This window comes from Panthera tigris, chromosome C1, assembly GCF_018350195.1.
Source record: "Panthera tigris isolate Pti1 chromosome C1, P.tigris_Pti1_mat1.1, whole genome shotgun sequence".
In the NCBI taxonomy this organism is placed as follows: Eukaryota; Metazoa; Chordata; class Mammalia; order Carnivora; family Felidae; genus Panthera; species Panthera tigris.
This window is the reverse complement of record NC_056667.1, coordinates 20,035,838-20,054,887: the sequence shown is the minus strand read 5'-3', so window position 1 is coordinate 20,054,887 and position 19,050 is coordinate 20,035,838. Positions and strand designations below refer to the sequence as shown.

The 19,050-nt window shown below is 50.4% G+C and overlaps 2 protein-coding genes across 2 annotated transcripts; both read left to right on the top strand.

Moving 5' to 3' along the window:
- Positions 1 to 334: 334 nt before the first annotated feature.
- GPATCH3 (G-patch domain containing 3) lies at positions 335 to 7,462 on the top strand. Its single transcript, XM_007078139.3, has 7 exons — positions 335 to 811; positions 2,135 to 2,559; positions 4,123 to 4,297; positions 4,950 to 5,009; positions 5,843 to 5,964; positions 6,086 to 6,213; positions 6,720 to 7,462. The coding sequence occupies exons 1-7, from the start codon at positions 376 to 378 to the stop codon at positions 6,934 to 6,936; spliced, it is 1,563 nt and encodes a 520-aa protein (XP_007078201.2). The 5' UTR covers positions 335 to 375; the 3' UTR covers positions 6,937 to 7,462.
- Positions 7,463 to 7,678: 216 nt separating this feature from the next.
- Positions 7,679 to 17,386, top strand: GPN2 (GPN-loop GTPase 2). Its single transcript, XM_007078169.2, has 5 exons — positions 7,679 to 8,225; positions 8,803 to 8,959; positions 11,254 to 11,414; positions 12,420 to 12,550; positions 16,269 to 17,386. Exons 1-5 carry the CDS (start codon positions 7,815 to 7,817, stop codon positions 16,339 to 16,341), a joined length of 933 nt encoding a protein of 310 aa, XP_007078231.2. The 5' UTR covers positions 7,679 to 7,814; the 3' UTR covers positions 16,342 to 17,386.
- The last annotated feature ends 1,664 nt before the right edge of the window (positions 17,387 to 19,050 follow it).

Here is a 19,050-nt window from a genome sequence, read left to right as displayed (position 1 = left end):
TGTGGGAGTGCATGAATACGCTTTGGAAGAAGTGGATGGATGAACCACTAAAATGTCTCTAAACTGAGAAAACTGAGATTAGGTGTGGGAAATCCCCAACAACTAAAAATCTTAAAAAGTGCCCCTCCCTCAGGCTTCTAATTTTATCATCATCAGAGTCTTATGAAAGCGATCTGTAAACACATTTCCCAAGTGATGTTTTCATCATCGCCGGCTGCTCTCTGTGGGAAACCGACCCCAAAACCCGCGCCTTCTCAGCTCCTCAACCACCACCCGACGGACTAATCACCAGTTACACATCATCGCACCACGGAGGCCTCGGTGCCGCGATATTCTCGCGAGAGTTGGAAACAGCCGATCATGTGACAACGCAAGATGGCGGTGCCCAGCGAGGCGGAGGAGGAGGCCACAGTCTACTTAATAGTGAGCGGCATTCCCTCGGCACTGCGCTCTGCCCATCTCCGGAACTACTTTAGCCAGTTCCGAGAACAACGCGACTGTGGTTTCCTGTGTTTCCACTACCGGCATCGGCCTGAGCGGGCTCCTTCCCAGGCTTCTCCCGATTCTGCCCCAACTCCTATCGGCCAGGTTCTCGCCCAGACTTCAGTCACCGATGCCCGCACTCTTTCCCCTCCGGACTCTGCTCCCGCCCAAACCCGCACCTGCTGCTGCGTCATCTCGGTACGGGGGACAGCTCAGGCCCAGCAGCTTCTTCGCATGTACTCCGGCCGCCGGTGGCTGGATACTCAGGGGACTTGGTTGCCGGGTCGTTGTTACATCCGCAGACTTCGGCTACCTACTGAAGCATCAGGTACGGATGGGAAAGATAATAGACTAAGCCTACCGAACCTGGAACAGGGACACCTTTCATGAGGGGATAAGTCAGGTCTCTGATTATCAGGCTCTTTAAGAGTTTAGGTCATTGCCGGACAGAGCTTCAGGCTCAACGCCATGTTAAGTTTAGGGGTGGAGGTCGTGGGGGGAGGGTACGGAAAGAGGCCTATTGGGATGATCCTTCTTTTTCCAGTTTATTACATTTCTTCTGAGACCTTTTTTTTTTTTTCTCTCTCTGAGAGGTCGATATTGCACTGACACAGAAGGAAAAAAGGGAAACGAGGCTTCTTAATCACTTATTGTCTTTATTACATTTTTTTGTTGCTTCCTACCCAGCCCTCTCTTGGCAAGATGCAAATGAAAAGACAATCTCTTTTCTCTGGACAGCTCTGGAAGTCACTTTGATGGGTGGCAGGGAACAGCGCAGAGTTCTCTAATTCATTTATTCGACAAATCTAGCTTTTGTGCTCACCCAGTGTGATTTTCGCTGCTGTGCAGAAAACAGACATAGTCTGTGCTCAGGATTCAGAGAGGAAAACAGATCTGTAAAAAAGTAACTGTCACAGAGATGGCATTCTAATTGTTAACATTTGCTGAGCACTTCCTGTGTGCTTACTAGGCATTGTTCTAAGCCTTTCATTTTCTTATTGACTCCTCACAACAATCCTATAAGGTAGGAGCTATTGTTACCCATTTTATAGGTAAGGATACTGAGGGATACAGAAGGTGTGTTACGTGCCCAAGGTTACAGAGCTAGGAAGTGGCAGGGTCACAGTACAAACCCAGGCATATTGACCCAGAGCCTATGCTCTGTATCAGCAAGTGTGAGATGACAGAGGAGGGAGAAACTGCTCTCCTAGAGGGATCAGGAAATGTGGCTTTTCATCTGGATCTGAAAGATAAACAGGAGTTTGTGGGAAGGAACGGTGTTCAAAGTAAATGGCACTTGCAGAGACACAGACAGAGATGTGAAAGTCCATGGAACTTTCAGGGCATGTTAAATTGTTTGGTATGGTTGAAGCACATGGTTTGAGGATGCGCAGGGAGTGGGGGTTGGTGGCAGTTGAGAATCAAAAAGTCGACAGGAACCAGATCTAAAAGAAACTTGTGTGCTCAGCCGAGGTGATGAGAAATGGCATGAAATTTTTAGGTGGTTCTGGTCAGGAAATGGAGGAAGTTACTCTGGAAAAGTATGAAAGGGAGGAACAGCATTAGGCTAAAAGATCTGAGCCAATTTCTGGCCCAAGTGTTGCTGGAGGCTTCGAGGTTTCAAGAGCCATTCTTCCTTCTGCTTTCCAAGGTTTCGGCTCCTTTCCTTTCAAAACCCGCAAGGAGCTGCAGAGTCGGAAAGCCCAGAGTGAAGCCTTTACTCTGGCTGACCTGAGGCAACTGCCAGAGCTGAACCCACCAGTGCTGATGCCCAATGGAAATGTGGGGACTCCTCTGCGGGTCTTTTTGGAATTGATCCGGGCCTGCCGCCTACCCCCTCGGATCATCACCCAGCTGCAGCTCCAGTTTCCCAAGACAGGTTCTTCCCGACGCTATGGCAACGTACCTTTCAAGTATGAGGACTCAGAGACTGTGGAGCAGGAAGACCTTGTGTATACCGCCGAAGGCGAGGAAATACCCCAAGGAAGCTGCCTGGCGGACATACCAGCCAGCTCCTATGGAGAGCCAGAGGAGGAAGGGGAAAAGGAGGAGGAAGAAGAGTCACACTCAGATGACGTGAGTAGAGCGAGCTACCCTTTCTTTGCTGACAGCTTAGAGAGGCTCGGCCATCAATATACTACCACTCTTCAATTGTGTATTACAATAGTTCTAAACCTGGCGGTGGGGTGGGGTGGGGGTGGGGCGGTTCTCAGGAGAATTCCAAAGAGTTAGAACTCCCTGCAATTAAATATAAAACTATAAAACTGCATTTGCATGTGCAAATACGCATTTCTTTGAGGAGAGAGGCCAGAGCTTATCGGAAGATTCTCAAAGGGACCTTCTTTGCATTCTCTAGAAGGAATGTAAGGAGGGTCCTCTTCATAGATGAAAATGTACCCACCAAGAAGTAAAATCATCTAAGGAATTAGAGGCAGATGTGGGATGTGAACTTGGTCCCCTTTGCTGCTTGTCTAACCTCTGTGTGCTTTTATTACGTGGCTGAGAAATCACATTTATTTTCTGACCTTGAGTCTGTGGCTTGAACACCAGCTTCCACTCTCATTTTTTATCATGTGCGATAGACATTTCTTCTACCTCTTTCTCCAGATTTGGGTGTTCATCCGTAAAATTAGGAAAGGTGTGCTTTGGGGGGAAACTTTGTGCGTGTGCATACTCTGGGTAAAACAATAATTCATCTGTGTCTTTCAACCGCCAGCCCAGAGCTGCTAACATCTCTACTACATCCTTTGTGTAGTACTCTCTGGATTTTCCCAGCGCCTGCTCTGCAGCAGTGATTCCTGAGGCTTCTTGGAGTTTAACTAGGATAGGAGCCCCCAAGATTTCAAGCCAGGAGTCATCCTATCATTCTGCAAGTCTAGGCAAGCAGTTGTACACATAGGCTAGCGCAGGATTCCAGAGACATTCCAAGATCCATTTCCTGCCCTGGAAGAGCCTTAATACTGCCTGAAAAGAAAAAAGCAGCAGCATCTGGAAAGGCTGTATGGTGTAGCCACGTGGGTTTGAATGCTGGCTCTGCCACTCTCCGTGTACTATCTTGGGCAAATCACCTTACTCCTCTGGACCCAGGTTTCCTCATCAGTAGAATGGGAATGATGGTACTCAACCTCGCAGGGCTGTTGGGGTGATTAAAGGAGCTAAGTTATGAGAAGGGCCTGACGCACAGTAGACAATAGGTATTACTTATTGTCCCTTTTTTCTTTACGACATAACGTATAGAGGCCTAAACAGCGTGTACCGATTACCTCCAAACTGAGGAGTTTGGAGACGAGTGAGAGTGCTGTGGCCTCAGTGTGGGGGCTTCACGTGGGCTGTAGAACTTGAGGGATGAGGATTCACCAGGTGAAGAGAAAGTGGTGGGAGAGGAGGGCAGATAGTCCCAGCAGGGGGAACAGCATGGCCAGAAGCACAGGGATAAGAGTGAGTTGGGCTTGGGGGAAGGCACCAAGTGTTGTGACACGGGATGGAGAGATGTGTTGGGCAAGGCTCCAAGGACCAAATGTGTGTTGCTTCTAAGAGAAATTTGGAGGCATGGAGCCTGCTGTGCTCTGAGCTCCCCTCCTTGTGGGCATGAGGTCAGGATGCTGAACAGACAGATCACCTCTGTCCACCTTCTCCAAGGACGATGACCGCGGTGAGGAGTGGGAGCGTCATGAGGCACTGCATGAAGATGTGACCAGGCAGGAACGTACCACTGAGCGGCTCTTTGAGGAGGAAATCGAGCTCAAGTGGGAGAAGGGCGGCTCCGGCCTGGTATTCTACACTGATGCCCAGTTCTGGCAGGAGGAGGAAGGAGGTAATGCTGGCATCCAGGCAAGGGCAGGAGTGATCCCTGCTGCATCCACTCAGGGCTCTCCATTCCACGTGGGGATTCTCTGGCAAGGAGGCCAAATCTGGGGCTAGAGAAGAGACTTACCTTGATTGTGTATGAGAGGCCGGTCATCCTTTTTGAGGGTGGCAGATTAGTGGAATGAGGAAAAAATGCCCTCCGCCCCTGCAAATTCTGAATGCCCCCCAGCGGAGATATTTTAAAATATAACCAAAAGCCCCAAGTTCTAAGGGTACCTGAGTGGCTCAGTCGGTTGAGCATCTGATTCTTGATTTCAGCTCAGGTCGTGATCTCATATTTCGTGGGATCGAGCCCTGTGTCAGTGTGGCGCCTGCTTGGGATATATTCTCTCTCTCTCTCTCTCTCTCTCTCTCTCTCTCTCTCTCTCTCTCTCTCTCTCCCCCTCCCTCCCTCCCTCTCCCTCTCTTTCTCTTTCTCTCTCTCTCCCCCTCTCCCCCCACCTCTCTGCCCCACTCGTGTGCACTCTTGCTCTCTCTCAAAATAAATAAACATTTAAAAAAAGAGCCCCAAGTTCTAGAACATATGTCTAAGTCTAGATTTAACTCTCAACAGAACTGCGAATCCTTAGTTTACTCTCTTTGATGCTTTTTATTTGCAGACTTTGATGAACAGACAGCCGATGACTGGGATGTGGACATGAGTGTATACTACGACAGAGGTACTGGGCCAGGGATTACAGTATGGGGAGGTGGAACGGGTGCCCTGACCTTGCAAGGACTTTCTACTAGGGCTTGATTAGCAGAGGCCGAGACAGGACCAGTTCCCCTGGGGTAGCCCACTGAGAGCGTTCCTCTCTTAAATCATCCCTAGTTGTGTGCATTAAGTGCTGGTTGTGGGCAGAGCCCTTTTCCTTTGTAGAGGAAGGACATGTGGGGTCAGCCCTCAGGAGGCTCTGGTTCTGATGGGCAGACCCTGGTAGAATGGGAGGTTGAGGTGTTCAGGCTCTGGTTGAGAATTTAGATTCTGGAGGGGTGCCTGGGTGGCTCAGTTGGTTAAGTGTCCGACTTTGGCTCAGGTTGTGATCTTGTGGTTTGTGAGTTCCAAGCCCCACATGGGGCTCTCTGCTGTCAGTGTGGAGCCCTCTTTGGATTCTTTGTCTCCCTCTCTCTGCCCCTCCCCACTCGCTCTCTCAATCTCTCTCTCAAAAATAAACAACAACAAAGATTTTTAAAAAAAGAGAGAATTTAGACTCTGGAGTCAAAAATGACCTGGGAGAGGTTGGGGTAGGAGGAGAAGACCTGAGTTCTAATTCTGTTTCTCATCTCATGGCTCGGTGACTTTTCTGTACCAGTTTCCTCATCTGTAAGATAGGAGAGCCAGGGTTCCTACTTTTGGTGAGCCTCCAGTCTAATGAGAGAGATCATAGTAAAGTAATAAAACACCATTCATCTTTAGATGAATATGCAAATCTTGTGAGGAGGTCCTAGAAACCTGATTTGCCCCCTTTCTGCTGAGAGAGACCCTTCTACAAACTGAGCTCTGCTTCCTCAGATGGTGGAGACAAGGATGCCCGAGACTCTGTCCAAATGCGTCTGGAACGGAGACTCCGTGATGGCCAGGAGGATGGCTCTGTGATCAAATGCCAAGTGGGCACCTTTGAGCGCCACACCAAGGTAAGCACTGTGTCTAGCCCATCGACCCCTCTCTTTTCCTTCTCTATCTCCATTCTTTCTGCCACCCCCACCCCCCTGCCCCGCAGCCCCATCTCTTGAGTCTTTGCCATTCCCTCCACAGGGCATTGGACGGAAGGTGATGGAGCAGCAGGGCTGGGCTGAGGGCAAGGGTCTGGGCAGCCGGTGTTCAGGGGTGCCTGAGGCCCTGGATAGTGATGGCCAGCACCCTAGATGCAAGCGTGGATTGGGGTGAGTATGGCCAAGAGACTTTCCTGGGGGCCCAAGCTAGGCTTCCATCTGTACCCTGGTTTCCCCCCTTCCCTCTGGTTTTAGAAGGGTATTGGAGACTCCTAGGGTTGAGCTTCAAAGCAGAATTAGAAGGAAAAGGTAGGTCTGGCACTATTAATTTTTTAGACCAAGCTCTAAGGCTTGATAGGATCACTGATCTCCTGTGGAAGTCATGCCCCCTGGTCTGAGGAGTTTGGACTTGATTGCTGTTAGGGAGTGCCTGCAAGTCACAGAATGGTGACCGTTTGTTCTAAACTCTATGTATTATTTAAAATGAAGGCAATATGTGAGACCTCTGGTTGCTGGCACTGTCGATGGAGAGATAAGAGGACTGAAGAGCAAAGATCCAAATTTAAAGGCTCGATCTGTGGGACAAACCAGACGTGCAGTAGCTACTTCTCTGTCTTTTCCCAACCCTTTATTGGAGTTTGAGAGCAGGCCTCTCAGTTGAGCCCTTTTTAATGCAGGTACCACGGAGAGAAGCTACAGCCATTTGGGCAACTGAAGAGACCCCGTGGAACTGGCTTGGGGCTCATCTCCACCATCTATGATGAGCCCCTACCCCAAGACCAAGGGGAGTCACTGCTCCGACGCCAGCCACCCACCAGCATGAAGTTTCGGGCAGACGTGGCATTTGTGAGGAGTTCCAGCTGTGCCTTGGACAACCCCTCAGAGCATGAGTGACAGGTTCGGGCCTTCCTTACTATCACTCATAGCTGCACACCGGTGGCAGCCCTCTGCCTTGGCCTTATGTCCCACCACAGCCGAAAGAACTCTGGGACCAGTAATCTGCGCAGCTTGTTCACAGTGTTCTGTTCTGAACTTGCCTTCTGGCGCTCTACCTCAAGGACATTTTTACCAAAAGCCCCCTATCCTCTTTTAATATTAGTGCTGAATGACCTCAGTGGTCTCCTAACCCCAGTCCCTGTTTGGGCTTGCCCATGTTGCCTCCTCCAGTACCTTGAACAGTTGGATTGACTGAAGTTGTCAGCACAACCTTCGCTGAGCGGGGGGTTCACTGTAAAGGTCAGAAAGAGGGGGAAACGGGCCTGGAAGAGGAGAGGACCCGCGGTGCTTGGGAAGGGACGATCTTGGGGCGGGCCCTCCATCGCCTCCACCCGTGACTGGCTGGGAGCAGACAACGGAAAGGTCGCGGGAAGGTGGCCCGGGTCTGTGACCTAACGGGAGAATAAAGAAGTTTACTACCAGATTTCTCTGTATCTTCCAATTTGGGCCGGGGGAAGGTCGGGAAAATCTGGGCTAGAGTTCCCCCCCACCACCCCAAACCCGCTAGCGGAGCCCAAACCCGGAGGGGAAACGCTCCGTGTCGCCACGCCCCTAGGCGTCAAGCCGCGCCGTCATCCTGGGGGCGGGACTTCCTCTCGGGGCTCCCGTCGTTTCCGACGTCATCCGGAAGTCGGGCGCTGGTCCCCTTACACTGCGCGGGTGTCTGCGGTTCCTCCTTCGGCTACCCCGGGGCCGAAGTGTACGTCGGGGATCCCGTAGCCTTCGGCTTGTGTCTCAGCCGAGCTAATTGCTCCGCACGGGGCTGCGTGCAGCCTATGGCGGGGGCCGCCCCGACCACGGCCTTTGGGCAGGCGGTGATCGGCCCGCCTGGTTCAGGGAAGACCACGTACTGCCTGGGCATGAGTGAGTTCCTGCGCGCGCTGGGCCGGCGCGTGGCGGTGGTGAACCTGGACCCGGCCAACGAGGGGCTGCCGTACGAGTGCGCTGTGGACGTGGGCGAGCTGGTGGGGCTGGGCGACGTGATGGACGCGCTGCGGCTGGGGCCCAACGGCGGCCTGCTCTACTGCATGGAGTACCTGGAGGCCAACCTGGACTGGCTGCGTGCCAAGCTAGATCCCCTACGCGGCCACTACTTCCTCTTCGACTGCCCAGGCCAGGTGGAGCTCTGCACGCACCACGGCGCTCTGCGTAGCATCTTCTCCCAGATGGCGCATTGGGACCTCAGGGTGCGTCGTGGGTCGAGCAGGCTTCTTTTGCAGATGGAGGAACTGAGACAGGGAGGACAGATGCCACGCCCCCATGTCACACAGCGAGGTAGGGGCCGAGTCGCTTTGGAGTAAAACTGGTGTGAGTTCGAATTCAGGCTCTGCCACTGACTCGCTGTGTGGTCCTGGGTAAGTCAGTTTCTCTCTCTGAACCTCAGTTTTCTCATCTGCACAATGGATGTACTAGCACCCAATTTGGGGTTGTTAGAAGTATGGAAAGGGTTATGTAGAAAGTGGCATGGTGATTGCTGTTGTGACTTGGTGGGCAAAAGTAAATGAAATAGAGTCAGATGTAGTCAGAATGGAACTAGTTGCCCACCGGGAGACGTGGTGCAAGGCATCTTGTAAGGAATAATGCCCCATATCTCCTGGCAGAAGGAAATGAGTGTAGCTATTAGAATGGAGCAGAAGCAGGAGGAAACTAATGGGGAAGGCTTGTACTCTGTCCTCAGAAGTCCTCAGTCTCTTGAGAAAGACGTAGGCCCCGATGTTTCCTGCCTTCCCAGGCCACTCACCCCGTCTCTTCCTCTCCTTCCAGCTGACTGCTGTCCACCTGGTGGATTCTCATTACTGCACAGACCCGGCCAAGTTCATTTCGGTACTGTGTACTTCTCTGGCCACGATGCTACATGTGGAGCTGCCCCATGTCAACCTGCTCTCCAAGATGGACCTCATTGAGCACTATGGGAAGTTGGGTGAGAGCTCCTGTTCTGGGCAGCCAAGGAGTAGGGAATGAAACATCTCAGCTGCAGGGAGCTGCCTCCAGGTCCTGACTCCTGTTTATTTTGTGCACTCTGTATGCTAGATATTGTTCTAGATTTGGGGGACAAGAGAGCTATAGATGGTGATATGTACACTGCAAAGGAATTAAAGTGAATGGTTGGGAGTGAGTTGAATGAGCAGCGCTATTTGAGGATGAGATCTGAATGGTGAGAAGGAGCCAGCCAAGGCTGAACTGTTCTAGGCAGAGGGACCAGTAGGAGGAAAGGCCCTTAGGGAAGGAGTTTTTTTGTGTTTAAAGAAACAGTGGGGGGAGGGGAGGAAGCCCAGAGTAGTTGAGGTAGCAATAGGGGAAGGGTGGTAGGAAATGAGGTCAGAGAGGGGGGCCAGGGCTAGAACCTGTACTGTTGAAACACTGGGGAAAGCCAGTGATGAATATTAGGCAAGGAGATAGCACGAATTAAGAACATCATTTTGGCTGTTTTGTGGAGAACGAATGAGAATGAGCAAGAATGCAAACAGAGATGTTGAGGAGGTTTTTTGCAGCAGCCTAAGCAGTGGTGGTGGGAATGGAGAGAAATGGATCGATCCAGAACTTACTCAAGAAACAGGGTCTCTTGGTGGGTTGGATGTGGAGACTGAGGAATTAAGGATGACTTCAGGGGTGCCTGGGTGGCTCAGTTGGTTAAGTGTCCGACTCTTGATTTCGGCTCAGGTCACGATCCCGGGGTCATGGGATGGAGCCTTTCATCAGGCTCCGCCCTGAGCATGGAGCCTGCTTGGGATTTTCTCTTTCCCTCTGCCCCATCTTCCCTACTCACATATGCTCTGTCTAAAAATAAATAAGTAAATAATTTTTTTTTTTTTTAAGGCTAGCTGTCAGGTTTCCAACTGAGCCAGTGGACAAATAGAGGCACCTTTGTCAGGGTGGGAAAGATTGAGGGAGAAGCAGGCTGGCACAAGGCAGGAGAGTTGCCTAGGGGCCTCATGGCCAGCATTTTTTTCCTGCACAATTAGTGCTCTCCTGAGCTGGGGGCATCAGCTCCCTAAATAGCATCTCCAGGCACAAAGGAACCTAGAGAACAAAAACTGAAATGACCAGCAGGGAACAGGAAGAAAGGTCGTTGGGATCATGGGGTCATAAAGTGTCAGGGCATTGTCCAGGGAGGCCTACTGGCTCTCAGTCAGGACATGGAGGGATGTCAGCACCTTGGAGGGGCCGCCTCAGCTCAGAGTCCTGGTCCATCTCTTGTTAAGCCCAGAAGCCCTATTTTATCAATGCCCAGATTTGCAGTCTTCCTGAGCCCCTCTCCTCGCCTTTCATGGCCCCAGATGGCTACATGGTGATCCCTGACCTTTCTAGCTCTGACTCTGGCCAGTCATCCTTACAAAAGACTGTTGTGCAAACCAGATGAGGCCATTGAGGCCCAGAGACATTACATGAATAGCCCAAGGTCAATCACATAGCTGATGTGTTAGCTGAGATGAAATCTAAACCCACGTGCACCTGGCTCAAACTGCTTAATTCCTGGGGAGAAATGTACCTATCAGGCAATCCAAGAAGTTTGTTGGAATGCCCGGAACATTATTCCTTGCAGGCAGAGGGATGTCAGTTTCTGATTAGAACACAGGAGCCAGAATGCAGGGAGTGGGTCAATCAGTCTCCAACAGCCTGATTGCCTTAGCTCATTGTGGGCCAGACCAATAGAGTAGCCCAACTGACTTGAGTTTTTTGGCAGAAATGGACAGTGCAGGGAGGCCCAGTTTCCTTTTCTTAGAGGAAGTTTGTATTCATAGAACTCCGAGTCATCTAGTCTGATGTCCTCATTTTACATTAAGAAGGAACTGGCCCAGAAGGGAAAGTGATTTATCCAAGAGGCACCCTGCTACAATCCTTATAGTGCGTGTGCTGGGTCCTGGGGCTACTACCTGACTGTGAGCTCCATGTGGCACGGACCCAGCGCTGTTCTTGGTACACATTCGATACCGTTATTTGTTACCATTGAGCAAGTGCTTCTCTGTACCAGACATTGGGATTTATAGCATTTAGTCCTCACAGCAGTCCTGTATAGCTACTACGTGGCAGAACCAATGGGTAAAACCAAGTATTTTTTTCTTAGTAACTTCATTTCACTGCCTCGACAAATATTTGTTGAATGAACGAATGAGGGAATGAAGACAAAAGGAAGAAGGAAAGGAAATGGGGTTCCTGTCCTTGGGTCTTTTACCCTGATGCCAATTGCTCCTGAACACCAGTTTCTCTCCTTAGCCTTCAACCTGGACTACTACACAGAGGTCCTGGACCTCTCCTACCTGCTCGACCACCTGGCTTCTGACCCTTTCTTCCGCCACTACCGTCAGCTCAATGAGAAACTGGTGCAGCTCATTGAAGACTACAGTCTGGTCTCCTTCATCCCTCTCAACATTCAGGTACTAGGGACTAAGAGGCCTCTTCCCTTGCCTGTAGGCTCTGACAGTGCCTGGAACTTCACCAAGCAAGGGTACAGGAGGCTCGGAAGGCCCAAACAGTGGTCTTTGTCCTGGGTCCAACTATCATTCAGTCCTCTTGGTTTTAGGACCAGTGGCTGTCATGGGCAGGATTCCAATAAAGAGAATAGACCAGACTTTGGCCCTGTCTATTCTGTATTGCTGGGTTTTCTCTACACATGTTCCCTCATCCATGTGAAAATGGGTGATATCAGAAAGTCACCATCAAGGGACTTGACCAAAGCTAAAGATAGGTCTCTCGACCTCATTTAGGATGGGCAACTATGTGTTGACTTTGCAAAGTAGTACCCAACCCCTGTGCATGGACTTGAGCAAACTTATCTCTTCCCTGTTTAATGCCATGCTTTTCTCCTCTGAAATGAGAAAGTGAACTCCACAATATTAATCCTAACAATTACCACTTATTGAAGGCTTTCTGTACTAGGCATTATGCTAAGGACTTGTACGTGCATTATTTTGATCTTTCCTTCCCATCATGTGATGTATGGACTGGTCTTATTACTTTTATGTGAATGAGCAAGTAGATTATATGCAGATTTATTGGGTGCCTAAGTTAGCTAAGTACTGTGCCAGGCACTGAGGATACCTCCACAGAAAAGTCCCTGACCTCATGGGGCACACAGTCAAATAGGAGAGGCAGATGAGTTAATAACTTGTCAAAAGTAAGCTCTAATCAGAGCTGTAGGATAGACCCAGGGGACTTTGGGTGTGCATAGAGGAGCTTATCTGTTCTGATTTGGGTGGGTTGGTGGTCAGGAGAGATGGGATGTAGCCAGGCCTCTGGGGACAAGTGGAACTACTCCAGGCACAGAAGCTGCATGAGGCAAGGTTGAAAGGGATGTTTGGAGGCTGCGGGCACTTTGAAATGTCCTCAGTTCCACACACCTCTGTTTCACTCACAAGGCTGTTTCTCTCCTCCCCACCCAGGACAAGGAGAGTGTCCAGCGGGTCCTACAGGCTGTGGATAAAGCCAATGGCTACTGCTTCGGGGTCCAAGAGCAGCGAAGCCTGGAGGCCATGATGTCTGCTGCAGTGGGAGCTGATTTCCACTTCTCCACGTATCCTTGCTCTCTAGCCTCTAGGCCACAGCCAAGGGGGGACATGAGGCTCAGGAGTGGCCACATCTCCCCTTGTAGATGACTGATCTCTTGCTGACCAGTTGGGCTCCTTGGTGACTGTCTCTCAGGTGCAAAGGCTGGTCCCTTAGATGGCTTCAGTGTTGGTTGTACCTGAGGACAAAGGAGGATACTGATCAGAAGGAGCAGCAAATACGGATGCAAAGAAATGAAAAGGCATTGGTCGTTTGGGAGAGATGCAAGGGGTTCAGTTTGCTTCTTGTCCTGACTGTGAAAGGGAACGGGGGTGTAGGGGTGCAGGGGTAGTAGGCAGGGCTGACGGTGGGGGGCTTGCATGCCCTGCTGAGGCGTGTGGACTTCCGCTTGTGGGTGGGCGGTGGGAACCAGCATAGCCTGGTTGTGCAGGGTGTGACATGGTCAGGTGTACGTTATTTAAAAGCCCTCCGAGTGCAGAAATTGCGTTTAAGGGATGTGAGCGGAGGCACAAGAGTGTTTACAGTCTGTAGATGGAAAGAGATGAAACGTTAGTAGTAAGAACGGAAAGAAGGGTACAGAGTGGATAAAAGGAGGTGGGCTACCAGCGTTGGTGACTGGGTGGTTATGGGAATAGATGGAGGTGGACCAGAAGTGAGACTCCCAGGTTTCTGGCTAATACAGCGGTACGTGTGGGCAGTTCTGTTGGTCACTGAGGCAAGAAAAGGAAGGGAAGAGGACAGGGTTATCACCTGGATGGGAGGGATGGACGCTGGCAGATGTGCTGTGTTTGAGGGGACCGTGCGACAGCCAGAGCTGTCAGCTAGACCTCCAGAACTGGAGCTGGATTCGTGACCAGTGGGATGGAGCTAAGGTCACGTGCAGGTGTCCCTCAGGTCACCGAGGCCGCGGGTGAGGCAGGACAGGAAGCGCAGGCCCACTAGGATGGTTTCAGACATTTGACACTTACACAGCATGCTGGAGACCAGGGGGGCTCCAGAGCCCTTGGTATGGAGGAAGATCATTCCAGCCAGTACCTTCTGATCTGTGTCCGGCCCTGCCACACGTGGGCAACCAAGCTCGCAGGGAACCAGACAGGTTGTAAATAAAATGATGGCGGTAGAGCGCGCAGTGCTTGCTGAAGGGGTTGAGCTGCTACCTCACACTTGCAGTTAATGTGGGCAAGTTCAACTGCAGGTGCTCAGCAAACATGTGAAGGGGCAGTTTCGGCAGTCCTGAATTTTTTTGTACGCTGTGCGTTAGTTACTTTATGCATCCGTACGTGTTATGCAAGGTTCTGTTTGTAAAACGGTACACTTTTTGATAGATGATTTAAGGGATTTTCAAAGGTATTTTTAACCGTATGCATTTGTGCTGATTTTATTTATTTTTATTTTTTATTAAAAAAATTTTTTTGCGTTTATTTATTTTGAGAGAGAGAGAGTGGGGGGGGAGGAGCAGAGAGAGAGGAGAGAGAGAGAATCCTAAGCAGGCTCCGAGCTCAGTTCGATATCTTGAACCGTAAGATATCACCTGAGCTGAAATTGAGAGTTGGGACCCTTAACTGACTGAGCCACCCAGGTGCCCCTATTTGTGCTGATTTTAGATTCTGCCCCCTACCCTAATCCTCATAAGGTTCAACTTCACTCCACATCTAAGACAGTTAAGGATTGGGGCACCTGGGTGGCTCAGTCAATTGAGCGTCTGCCTCTTGGTTTCAGCTCAGGTCATGGTCTCACGATTCATGGGATCGAGTCCCGCATCAGGCTCTGTGCTGCCAGCACACAGCCTGCTTAGGATTCTCTCGCTCCCTCTCCCTTTGTCCCTCCCCCCAGCACGCTCAAGAGTGCACTCAAAATAAATAAACATTTTTATAAAAAGATAACTAAGGATTGGTATAAAGAAGGGAAACATCAGCTCTCCTGAGGAGCATGTGGGTCAAGGAAGCTTCACCAAGGCAGTGGCGCTGGAATTGTGTTATCTTAAAGTGAGGGTTAACCAGGCTGATTAAGAGGAAAAGGGAATTCAAAGCAAAGAGAGTAGTATGTACAAAGGCATGGCGGTTCAAGGTCAAGGCACGTCTGGGGAGTTGCAAGTAGAATAGCACGACTCGTGGGCAGGACAGGGCTTTGGCTGAAGAGCAGTGATAGGGCCAGACAGATGGTCAAATAGATGCAGGGTTCCATGTGCCCTGCCCAGGAACGTGGACTCCAGGTGAAGTCCAAATGCAAGTTTGAGGTTATTTCATGTCAAGGAAGATGGACTCCACTCATCCTGAGTGATTCTCGGGGCGACTTGCACAGGAACAAGGCATTATTTCTTGAGAAAAAGAGAGGGGGAAGGGGCACAGGTTCAGAGTCTGCTTGAGTAGGGGTGCGGTGGATTTTGGTGGATGGATCCCTAAGAGATGAGAAAGAAAGTCCGTACCCTGAACATCATTTAGCGAACTACGTACTCTACTGGCAAAATCTCATTTAATCCTCATTCGGTCCCTTCTTTTTTTTTTTTTTTCTCAAGTTCATTTATTTTGAGAGAGAGAGTATCCCAGGTATCTGCACTGTCCACGCAGAGACTGATGCAGGGCTCGAACTCAAGAACCGTGAGATCATGAGCTGAGCCGAAACCAAGAGTCGGACGCTGAGCCACCCAGGCGCCCTTCAGTCCCTTCGTATAGATGAGGCAGTTGGGGCTGTGAGAGTGACAGGTCCAAGGTCCTTCTCCCAGGATGTGCTGGAAGGACAGTTCAAACCTCAGTCTCCCTGGTTGTGGAACCTCAGTTTCTACTAGGCGAACCTCACTGGAGTCACCTAGTAGAACAGCCACGGTGGCCATCCTTCCGTGTCTAACTGCCATCTCCTCCTCAGACCCACACCCAGGCCTCAGGCCGGCCAGCCTCACGGGGCTCACTCAGCAGTATCACAGTCTTTTCCTCCGTGAGTCTTGATTGGCATCCTTCCCACTCCATGTCCCTGCTGTCCCAGAGAGGTAGAAAGAGAGAGGTAGAAGGCACCGGATAGCGCAAGCAGAAGTTAGTTGTTATCTTTGAGCTCCCCTGAGTTCCCTCCCGTGGCAGAAGAGAGGTCGGAAACACTTAGCACCTGCTGTGTACTAGGTGCCATAGTAGGCACTTCGTATTGTCTTCTTTGAGCCTCACAACTCTATCTTACAGACGAGAAAAAAGGATGTGGCAAACTCAGGATTTAAACCCCCAGTGGTCTGGCTCCAGAGCACGTGACCTAACACAGCTGCAGGGTTAGTGCCGTCTGGTCCTTTGATCCTCAGCAATGTGGGGAAGAGGCGAATACAGAAGCATTTGGGTCTGGATTGTTTGTTTGTTTAATGTTTGTGTATTTTTGAGAGAGAGGAATCATGTGCAGAGGTAGGGGAGGGGCAGAGGGAAGGGGACAGAGGACCCGAAGTGGGCTCTTTGCTGACAGCACAGAGCCCGACGTGGGGCTTGAACCCACGAACTGTGAGATTATGACCTGAAGCGAAGTCGGACGCTCAGCCGACTGAGCCACCCAGGGGCTGGGGTCTGGGTGTTTTGAGGGGCCTCTCAGACCCAGTGGGTGCCTATTGCCTGGAGCTATAACGGTGAGAAAGGGAGAGGGGTGGGAGCAGAATCCGCCAGACGTGGCTATCGCGCGGCATCAGTAGAGGTCGGATCCTGCCCAGACCAGTTCCCCACCCTTGCCTGTGCCAGCATCCTTGACACGCCCTCCCTCAGCACCCTGGGCCTCCAGGAGAAGTACCTGGCATCCTCAGACCAGTCGGTGGAGCAGGAAACCATGCAGCTGTAGCAGCGAGCTGGGCCCTGCAGGGCAAGAAGCAGAACCCAGCATTGGAGAAAGCGGCAGCCGCCAATGACCACGGACAGCCCTGCCGACTCAGATCGAGAGCAGTCTCCCCAGCCGGGCAGAGCACTCGCTGCACCCTCAGTGGTTGCTGTTGCCAGGAATTCAGCACCGGCCCCACTCGGGCTACGATGGGATGTGCTACAAACACAAGAGTTTACTTTCTCCTCTTTGTGACCTCCAAGCTTTCGTCAACCGTCTAGGTCCAGAGAGTTGGGGCAGAACAAGGGAACGGGACCTTCCCTTAGAAGAGGCCTATTTCTTCATACAGGACATCGTTCCCGTCCAAGCACAGGACTGTGCTAGAACTGACACTCAGTCTCCGGTGGTGCGGTTTTGTAAATTCGCAGTCGTAGCAGTGAGCCCGGTGCCTGAGTTTCCACAGGTGATGCTCCCTAGCAGATCTGAGTGTTTTGTTTTCATGGTATTTATTTTATGGTTTTATTCCTTTGGGGCAAGGGTTAACTAGTTTTCCATTTATACTGGTCATTAAAAGTTTACTTTGAAATTGCAAAAAGTGAGTTGTTTAAAGAAAAATATTAAGTATACAGCATGACCTCATAAGGAGTGTGGCTTGAGGTTGGAAATAATGGGGTTTGCTTCCTTTGGTTCTTCCTGCAACTGGTTGAGTGTAATTCATATTTTCAACCAATAGGTGGCAGTCCAGGCTTAGCAGTCACAGCCCGGAGGCAGCAGGGGACCGATGGCAACTGTGCCAGAAGTCTCATTTGCAGACACTTGGTCCTGTTAACATGTGAGAAGGGCTCGGCCTTTTACAAAGTGCTTCCACACACATGGTTCTCCTGTGGCTCTCACAGCCATTCCCGGAGACCTAGACAAGATGGAATGTTAGGAAGCCCCATTTTACAGTGAGGAACCAGATGAGTTTGAACTTGGGTCAGCCTGGCTGTCTCATTGTCCACTTTGCTGACTTCTTTTCTTTTTCTTTCTTTTCTTTTCTTTTCTTTTCTTTTCTTTTCTTTTCTTTTCTTTTCTTTTCTTTCTTTCTTTTCTTTTCTTGTTTATTTGTTTACTTTGAAAGAGAAAGAGAGCATGCGGAGAGGGCCAGAGAGAGGGAGAGGGATTCCCAACAGGCTTCACACTGCCAGCACAGAGAGCCTGATGTGGGGCTCGGACTCACGAACTGTGAATTCATGACCTGAGCCGAAATCTAGAGTCGGACTCTTGACAAACTTAGCCACCCAGGCGCCCCTTTGCCGACTTCTTAATGGTGAAAAGTCACGGCCCTTCTCCCACAGGATTTGTGGCCAATCAGGGGGAAGAATTTAAACACCTGTAGAGTATTACTGACTCATAAATCAAGGGGAAGATAGGTCACTGGGGGTTTGGGCAGTTGGAGAATTCAGCTTAGGAAAATCTGTTCCGAAGTGGCATTGAGACGGGGGTGACGGAGCTTTGCTTCCCAATTGGAGGAGTCAGAGCAGAAGGCAGAAGAGTGAGGGGCTGTGAGGAGGCTTCTCTAGCTGGGAGAGTATGAAAGCAGCCGACCTCTGCTCCCACGCCTGGCCGAATGGGGGGTAATTACTAGGTGCTGCTTCCCCAGCCTCTTTCATCTGAGAAGTTCAAAGCACCGTACCCCTATTAACACCCTACAGTAGGTGGGGAGGATCAACAGCAAGCCAGGGAAACTGAGGCCAGGAGGCGCAGCCTGGGGATGCCTGTGAGTCACTTGTGGGGCCCGGAGCCCAGGAATCCTGACGCCCAGGTTGCTGGACAAATCCCTCATCAGGTAGGGTGTGAGGGTGGATCCTGTTTTGGAACATAGGACCAGCAGCTGTGGTCAGGGGTTCTGCTGCTTGCCCCATCACCCTGGCTCTTACCAAAGCAAACCAGCTGGAAGGAAGGTGTCATTTGAACTTTATGGCCTTGCATCCAAGCACTCTGAGCATTTATTCTCTGCAGTCACGGAGTGGAGAAAGGTGGAAGTCAACCCACAGTTAATTTTCAGGCCTTGGTGTGACAGCAAGGGTATTTCCTCCTCCAGGGAATGTAGCTCCGTTCACCTACTGATGGCAAGATGATTTTCTGTTCCCCTGCCATGGTGGGGAGGAGTTGGAAAATGAAAAGAAAATAAGTCACCCATGATCCCATAACATACAAATAATAAAAAATCTTTGTAATCTGCAATAAGTTTTATATTCAAATGTATAAATATATTTTGTGTTTCTCAGTCTTTTCTATACATGGAGAGGGGTAGCTAGAGCATTTGTACGAGTGGAATATGTTATACTTGCTCTGTAACCTGCGTTTTCTAGTCAACACTTATTTCATCCAGTTAAAAATATAGAGACCTTTTTAACGTCTACATAATATTCCATGGTAAGGCTATGACATTGTTTACCTGTCCAGACTCCCATGGTCCAGACTCCCTAAGTCATTACCAATTGTTTGCTGTTGTAAATTGTACCGCGATTATATTTTCGTACTCAAATCTTTGTCTGAGCCTCTGATTTTTAACTTCTGGAGAGATCCTAGAGATGAAACAGCTGATATTTCCCAGGTTCTGGATTCATATTGCCAAAATGCCTTCCAGAACAGTGGCACCTTGCCTCTCACAGACACTGTCTGAAAGTGCTCTTCTCACTTCCAGACCTCACTTGGCAATCATGAACAACTCCTGGAGGGAGGAAACCA